The 9,308-nt window shown below is 33.1% G+C and overlaps 1 protein-coding gene across 1 annotated transcript; it reads left to right on the top strand.

Annotated features, from left to right (window-relative positions):
• Positions 1 to 7,265: 7,265 nt before the first annotated feature.
• LOC117028956 (olfactory receptor 6C6-like) lies at positions 7,266 to 8,204 on the top strand. Its single transcript, XM_033117829.1, has one exon. It carries the CDS (start codon positions 7,266 to 7,268, stop codon positions 8,202 to 8,204), a length of 939 nt encoding a protein of 312 aa, XP_032973720.1.
• Positions 8,205 to 9,308: the final 1,104 nt, after the last annotated feature.

The following is a 9,308-nucleotide window of genomic DNA, read 5'->3' on the forward strand; positions in this document are numbered from 1 at the left end:
TTTTCTTTTTGGGAGAAAAAAGAACCTATGTTTTTAGTTTGCTGATATTTTTTTTTCCCTCTTATTCCTGAAAAGTAATTTCCTCTAATCTTGTAACAACAATTTTCCTGCCTGTTTAGTCATACATTTGTCAGATTTCACATACTCTTTTTAGTATTTTCAAAATTAGAACTAATAAATAAATACAACCAAATAACTATTATTTCTTAAAAAATACGAAACAATGTAACAGTCATTAATAGCCTCCTTGGAAATCATCTTTACAATCCCAGCTTCAGACTACTTATCTGTACTCTTAATAATAATTAAGTGAATTGATCACTCCAGCATTTATTTCTTAGTTTGCTAGAAGAAGATAATAAGAGCATTGTTCTATTGTGGAATCATTTTTAGCTTTGATGAGATAATATTTGTACTGTGCTTAGCACTAGGTAGTACCCAATACATCTTATAATTTGTTTGTCAATTTAAGTATAATACTATTTAAGGAATATAAAGATAAAGAAATTAACTTGGAGAATTAAATTTGAAAATTTGATGCTATGAATCAAGATATATAACTTGTAAAAAATTTCATTTCCACAGGAAATGACCATAACAATTTTCAACTTTATACATTTCCATGATCCTGATCACCAAATTAATCAACTCCCTCTTAGCATACTAATTAGTATCAGTAAGCAGAATAATGAAAATAATAAATCTGCTAGTGAGGAGGTAGTGATGATATAATATATATACTTTAAATTGTGTAAATGACAGCGGCAGGACAATAATGGTTTCCAAAGACAACAGGACCTAATCACTGGGACCTGTAAGTATTACCTGATTCCCCAAAAAAGGTCTTTTCAGATTAAGTTAAAGATCTTAAAATGGGGAGATCATCCTGAATTATCCAGGTAGGCCTTACATGCAATCACCAGTGTTCTTACAAAAGGGAGGCAGAGGGATATTTGACACAGATGTAAGAGGAGAAGGCAATGAGAATACAGAAGCAGAGATTGGATAATGTGATCACATGCCAAGAAGAGCAGCAGCCCCCAGGAGTAGGAAGACAAAATAAATGGTGTTTCCCCTAGTACCTCTGGAGGGCGCTCAACCCTGCAACAACTTGATTTTGGCCCAGTGAAACTAATTTCTGAATCCTGGCCTCCAAAATTGTGGGAGAATAAATTTTCATTGAGGTAAAAACATCTATTGCCGTAATTTGTTACAGTATCCACGGAAAATTAATGCACTACCCAGTGAAAGAAATGGCAATATATACATAGTTATGGTATCATATTAATAAAAATCAAGCCTTAGGAACCTAAAAAAGAAGAGTCTTTCACTTCCTAAAATACAGCAGTCAGACATCTTTAAAAATCTTCCTGATACAAAAAGCCTAATAGCTCAGAAAGAAAATATAAAGATGAATGGCTGAGCTGGTAGAAAAATAAGTGAAATCTGCAATTTCTAGAATGGTAGAGTGAACGGGTCCCGAAACAGATCATCGCAGGTAAGAGAAAAGAAACAAGTGTTGGATCAGTTATTGGACTTTACCAGACTTAGTAAATGGGGTAATGAAGTAAAATTTGGATTCCATATACAGTGCTTAGTTTTGTTGCATGGAAATATATTGAGCCAGAACCAACCAGGAAAAACTATCTTCCTCAAGATCTAAACAAGAAATATAAAATCATCACCAAAGAGAGAGAAATGTGGACACTGTGCTCCCTTGACCTTGAATACATGTGGGGGAAAAAAGCTTCCCTTAGAATTTCTATTCTCATCCCTATACTTAGATATATTTGGAAGTAGACTGCACACTCCTCCTAAATTTGAAGACCACCAACTCAAAGTTTGTGTAACAGTGATTAGGTCCCAGTGATTAGCATACAACACTCAGCAGCTGCAAATGCCGATCCTCTTAGTAGAACTCATATCACACAGAGGTACCATTCTAAAGAACGTGACTTCACATCATAATAAAGTATCTCATAATGTATGCATGTCAGGTCACCACAAGTGGTAACCAGCAGAAACAATAAGCTACTGAATAGACTCATAAAAAATCATAGATGTTTGAAGAATCACAGAAAGTCTATTAAATAATGTATGAGACCTTAAAGAAATAAAACAGAGTGAGACAATTTAGTAGGGATAAGAGACAGTTGAAGAAAAAAGATTTGGAGAAAATAGGGCTTATTGAAATGAAAATAAAAATCATTGAAATGCAGTTTTACATATAAGTTAAACAGCTAATTGATGTATTTGAGACATTAATGCATCAATAGAAAAATAAAACTCTCAATGAACGATTTAGAATACAGTGTAGAAAGGCAACATAATGAAAATATGAAAGAGCACACAAGACACTCTATGTATAATCAGATGTCCTGACATATATTCGATTGGATATCCAGGTGAACAAACCTAGAACAGGGAAAACAAATTTAAGAGATAATTGCTGCTAATTTTCCATAATTGATGAATGACACCAATTTGCAGTTTTAAGAAACCAAATAAATATTAAGCAAGTTAAGTGACAAGACATCCATCAGTAGCGAAATCATGAATAGGAATCCATGAGTAGGAAACTGCTGAAACTGCAAAGACAAAGGGACCATCTTAAGGGCAGTCAGAAAGTAAAGATAGACTAGATACATATGGCGAATAACAATTCAACAGCAACTTTGTGATGCAAAGATAATTAAATGATATCTTTAAAATATAGAGAAAATATTAACTAAAATGAGACGTGTATATGTGGCAAAATCATTGTTAAAGATCAAGAGCTTAAAGGTATTTTAGGCAGAGATTTAGCGATGAAAGTTTTTCAAAACACATCAGAAACTGATGATAAGTCACAAATCAAGAGGAAATATTTGCAGCCGGAAATGATTAGTATGTACAATACATAAAAACACCCCCATGGAACCATATGGAATAAACAACCTACCATGTTTCCCTGAAAATCAGACCTAGCTGGACTATCAGCTCTAATGAGTCTTTTGGAGCAAAAATTAATATAAGACCTGGCCTTATTTGACTATAATGTAAGACTGGGTCTTTAATATAATATAATATAATATAATATAATATAATATAATATAATACCAAGTCTTACATTAATTTTTGCTACAAAAAGACGCATTAGAGCTGAAGGTCCGGCTAGGTCTTATTTTCGGGAAACATAGTACATAAAACTGGCTGAATTGTACAAGGCATGAGACATCTGAAAATGAGTTTCAATTTCTTTTCTAATTAGGAAAATGTTTAACATCACTTATGAGGAAAGTAATTACAGAGAACTTTGAATATGTATCAACCCTCACAAGGAAAACAGCTGGAAGGAATGGGATATATGAAAAACATGAGCTTGACGTTAATTGAAGAGATAAGATAGGGAAGAATTATCAGTGCAGTATACATGGAATAGAGATGCAGAAAAGAAGATTGGCCTTCATTTTCCCTAAGGGAAATGCTGATTCAGAAGTGATAATTATCATGCTAAGTGAAATAAATCAGACAGAAAAAGTCAAGAACCATATGATTTCACTCATATGTAGGATGTAAAACTGAAAATAACAAACAAACAAACTCATAAACACAGACAACAGTTTAGTGGTTACCAGAGGGTAAGGGGGGAGGGAAGTGGTAGAAGAGGGTAAAGGGGGTCAAATACATGGTGATGGAAGGAGAACTGACTGGGTGTTGAACACACAGTGCAATATACAGATGATGTATAATAGAAATGTACACTTGAAACTTTACTAAATGTATTGGGGTAACCAATGTCAGGCCAATACATTTAATAAAGATTAAAAAAAAAGAAGTGATGACGAAGAAACAGGAAAGCTCAGTGTTTTCTGACTGATTCCTTGGTTAAGGGAGACAGGGAGGGCGCATCAGAGGAAACTTGGTGAATACCTCTAATTTTGAGTTGAGAAACTCTAGTAGGCAGACCTTCACTGGTTTAACATCAAATCATCTCAGTACATGCATTTGGATTGAGATTATCCTGAATTAAAAGGGCCTTGAGTACCTGACAAAATCAAAATTTATAAGTCTCTGGAGGAGGTGTCATCCTCTAAAGCCACATTTGTTTTTCAATTGCACATCATATGAAGACAGTGGAATAAACTCAGTGGTGCTGGAGTGACGTATTGATGTGAACTTATTATCATATGTAGAGAGAAATAATAGAAACTAATATAGGTATAAACATCTATATAGGTGTATGCGTGTGTGTACATATGTGTATATCTACCTATATATACAAATGAGTGGAGATATATATATATACCCCTCTGTATATATTTTATATATATATACACATATATGTAAATGTGCATACATGTATGTATAAGTGTGTGTGTGTGTGTGTGTGTGTGTGTGTGTGTGTTTAAATCTGTCCACTGTGAGGGCCTGGAAATGTGGTTACTAGTAACAGTGAGTGCATGTAGCACCCATAGCACCTAGATATTGGTTTCACAATAACTTTTCGCTATAAAAACCAGGACTCTTTAAAGAAATGGCTGATAACAAAGTTTGTCCAGAAGAGGTACAAGATGAGAATGGAGCTCTTTGTGGTGCCAGGAAATAAAGAAGCCCTCAAAAATCAGTGGGGCATATGGAGCAGCCAGTTAGCTCAGTTGGTTAGAGCGTGATGCTCTAACACCGGGGTTGCCAGTTCAATCCCTGTATGGGCCAGTGTGAGCTGCGCTCTCCACAACTAAATTGAAACAACTACTTGACTTGGAGCTGATGGGTCCTGGAAAAACACACTTAAAATAAATAAAAGTGTTTTAAAAAGATCAGTGGGGCTTAAAAGGAAAAGGGAATAATTTTGAAGGGACTTAACACCGGCCAAATGTGGGGCAATTTAGCATCAAAATAAATAATAATAATAATGAATAAAGATGGAAAGCCTGAGTCTGTAATGATATAAAGTAATCTATAAACTGGAAGTTTTCTAAAGATTGAGAGATTTACATAGTATTCAAAGTATCTACAAGTATACAAAGTACTTATTAAAAAAGAAAAAGTAGCTTTATGGTGGACGATCCTGCAAATACCCACATTAATTAAGAAATGCAACATCATCAATAATGGGAAAAAAATGAAATAGTATGATCCTTGACAGGAACCATGAGAGGACATCATCCTTTCTGTGATATTCCCGCCAAAGTTTAATAAATTGAATATAATGATGGAGAAATTCAGACCAACATTGAGGGACATAATATAAAATTTCTGGACTATAATTTTCAACAACATTCTTGAAGATTAAGGAACGACTAGGGAGCTAGTCCAAATTAAAGTACACTAAAATATAAAGATTAAATGAAACATGTAATTTTAAACTATATTCTTTTTTCTATAAAGAAAAATTTTTTGACAATTGGTGAAACTTGAATAGGATTGGAAAATTACATGTTAATAATGTGTCAACGTTAATGTTCTGATAACTATGGTTGTATTGGCTTATCTAGTAAAATATTCTTTTTTTTGGTCATCTATATGCACTACTGTATTGAGTAGCAGATGAAACATCAATTGCTTCAAGAATAAAAGATTCTCATTGTGTACTTCTTATTGTTTAGCCTTATCTTTTTATATTATTTTAAAATAATGGGGAAACAGGGAAACATTTAAATTCTGCCTCCCTCATCCCAATTTTGGGAATGGGTCACAATCAAGTTAATGAAATCCTAACATATTGACTAATGGAAATGAGAGAGGTTCCTTTTTTTAGGGTAAACTCTCTTACCAGTAAAATTGGTCAGAATGTCCCAGTGGAATATGAAATTCTTGTTGGAATTAAGTATAGAGTTTAAATTATTTCTGGTTCTCTTTTGGGAGAATGTTCTTCGGTTTTATACTTAAAGCAATTCACAGTGATTTTTATTTCCCCCTTTCTTTCTTTTTTTGTGCATAATTGGTATGTCCTCTCACCAGTCTCCAGAGGGCATTTCTTTTTCTTTCCCCTTTTTATTTCAATTAATTCCCTTGTGTATCTTATGAGATAAATGATAAAACTGTGGCTTTTGTTGGTGTTCAATTGGAAGCAATAATTCTTTATTATAAAATTTGGGTTATTTTCATCTGAGATATTTCCCCAAACACCTTTTTATTTAGAGCGTCACATTTTAATATAAAATTTATGGAGATAATTTTTATTTAAATATGAAAGAAAACACAGAAAATGTATCTTATCGTCCATAAAGGAGAATTCTAATTGAATTATCTCTAATATCTAGATCCTACGATTTTAATGAGTGAGAATGAAAGTGGAAGATACCAGCAGATGTATATAATTTCCAGATTGCATATCTGTTTTGAATCCTTGTCCAGAAAAGCACTGAAATTAAAGTTCATCTTGAATATTTTGAATATTTTATAATATTATAGAGGGAGATATTCATCATTTATTTTTAACTCTTGCTTCTACCATATTCCCATAGGGAGAAAATTGTATCAATATATCCTACCATGGTAAGTCACTTATAATTTGGAATAAATATCTAGATCATAAATGAAAGAAATTTTGCAAGGACAAGTCAGGTAATATCCACTGAATTTGAATTGTTATTTATATTTTTATGTAGGTTGAATAGTCAATACTTCCTGATAAAAAGCAACTGATTATGAGAAGACTAATGTATTTAAAACTGAAGAAAAGTAATACTTAGGTGAAATGAGATAAAGGAATAATGGAGAAGTACTACATTGGGACAAAATAACTAATGGTATATATTAGAGTATTTCAATCAGAGAGAAAATACATAACTTATTATTCCTATATGTTCCATATATTTAAAAAGCATTACGATGAGCTAAGGATTTTTAAATAAATATTGCAAATTGACACTGGTATAATTATATAGATGTTATACTTTTTCAATAATTTATGAAATGTACATAGAAAGTACACTTTGAGTAATATTCCTGTTTCTCCATGTAAAACATAGAAGCAGAATTCAGCTAATCTGGAAATAATCAGCTCAAATTTAAATTATATTTCAAGTTCAAATGGGGAAAAAGAACTTAGTAGTGTAAAGATAACTGTGGCTTCAATGGAACAATTAGAGACAGCTTAGGTTGATCTATGATATCATTTTATTAATAGGTATCATCTGTCTTGTCAAATTGGATCAATCTTTTAAACTTGTTTACATTTCTGAATATGTTTTTTCAATGTCTGTAGATTTTTAAAGTTCCTGTTATTTTCCCTTTTGGAGTTGTTTTCCTATGTCTATTTAATAGGACTCAAATCTGAAATGAAAAACCAGTCAAGAGAGATAGAGTTCATTCTCCTGGGACTGACTGATGACCCAGAACTGCAAATTGTGATTTTTATATTTCTCTTTCTAAACTATACGTTTAGCGTGATGGGGAACTTATCCATTATCCTCCTTACCTTGCTGGATCCCCGCCTCAAGACTCCTATGTATTTTTTCCTCCGAAATTTCTCCTTCTTGGAAGTGTCATTGACAACAATCTGTATTCCCAGATTCCTGACAACCATCGTGACTAAAAACAAAATTATTTCCTACAATGGGTGTGTATCTCAGTTATTCTTTTTCCTCTTATTGGGAGTTACAGAATTTTACCTTCTGGCTGCCATGTCTTTTGACCGCTATGTAGCCATCTGCAAACCCCTACATTACCCAATCGTTATGAGCAACAAAGTGTGCTACCAACTTGTGCTCAGCTCATTGACAGCTGGCTTTCTGATTACCTTTCCACCACTGGTCTTGGGACTGAAACTGGAATTCTGTGCTTCCAAAGTCATTGATCACTTCATATGTGACACTTCCCCTCTGCTGCAGATTTCTTGCACAGACACTCACTTCCTAGAATCGGTTTCATTTGTCTCGGCTGTTGTAACACTCGTGGTCACATTGCTGTTAGTGATTCTTTCCTATGCTTATATTATCAAGACCATTCTAAAGATCCCCTCGGCTCAGAAAAGGACAAAGGCTTTTTCCACTTGTTCTTCTCATATGATTGTCATCTCCCTTACTTATGGTAGTTGTATCTTTATTTACATGAAGCCATCAGCAAAGGAAAGGGTGACTTTATCCAAAGGTATAGCTGTTATCTATACCTCGATTGCCCCTTTATTAAACCCTTTCATTTACACTCTAAGGAACCAGCAAGTGAAACAAGCCTTCAAGGATACACTCCGAAAGATTTTCTTTTTCTTCAAAAAATGAGGAAACATTTTTATATTAAAGTCTTGGAGAAAAAAGTGAATAAAAAATTTTATGCATTTTTTAAGTTTACTTAATCTGTTCTTCAATTAGTTAGCCTTCTCATAAAACTTTGACCCAAACTTTTTTTCCTTCCTACTTCTCCTTATGAGTAGCATTCCCTCTGTGCTATAGTAAGTGTCCTTTCTTCAAGTTATCAACACAAATATTAAATTTCTTTTACTCTGTAAGACAAAGTACTGACCTCCTCAAAAAAACTATTTTAATTATATATTAATCACAAGACAATTTTATAGGCATAACAACAGGAACTACCCCTAGGCTCTAGGAATTGCTTCAGATATTACTAGTTTATATCACAAGGCTGATAAATCTGAGTGTAGACTTTTGAGCCAGTCAGCCATGGTTTACATCCAGACATACATGTGAGCCTGAGCAAGTTTCCCAAATTCTTTGTTGGTAGGTTTCTCCAGTTGTAAAATAGATTAGAATAATAATAAATCTTATTTATAAGTTGTTTTTGAGAATGAAATAAGACAATATATAATATATATATACATATACATATATACATATATATGTATATATACATATATACGTATGTATATATACGTATATATATAGTGATTCTAGATCTGCATCTGGCCCAGACAGACCTCTGAATAAATGTTAGCTGCCCTTGCGGTAAAAGATTTCCTCTGTTGAGACAATATTCAACAAGACAAGGCGAAAAAAAAGGTAGGCTTCAAATCATAAAAAGCTTGTATATCCTAACATGTACTAAGGCTTTATCTGGTAAATCTATAGACCTGAAAATTTGGAGTGAATAAGAATCACCTACCTGATTAGCTTATTTAAGTCAAAGTATATATTGTCATCCTTAAAATATATATTCCATTTACTTGGAGTATAGTATAGAAACATGGACTGTAGGTGATTCTGAGGTAGGTCGTTCATATGAGAGTTTTCTTTTAAATCTGAGATTCCATGTGATCAGATATTTATTTTAGAAAGTGTTCTGTTAACTGTATTGAGAATGCATTTTTAGATGTGTGAGTCAGGAAGACAAGTTAGAGGGCTAATGTTTTAAACTAAATGAGTTAATTG

The sequence above is a fragment of the Rhinolophus ferrumequinum genome, chromosome 10, assembly GCF_004115265.2.
Source record: "Rhinolophus ferrumequinum isolate MPI-CBG mRhiFer1 chromosome 10, mRhiFer1_v1.p, whole genome shotgun sequence".
Taxonomy (NCBI): domain Eukaryota; kingdom Metazoa; phylum Chordata; class Mammalia; order Chiroptera; family Rhinolophidae; genus Rhinolophus; species Rhinolophus ferrumequinum.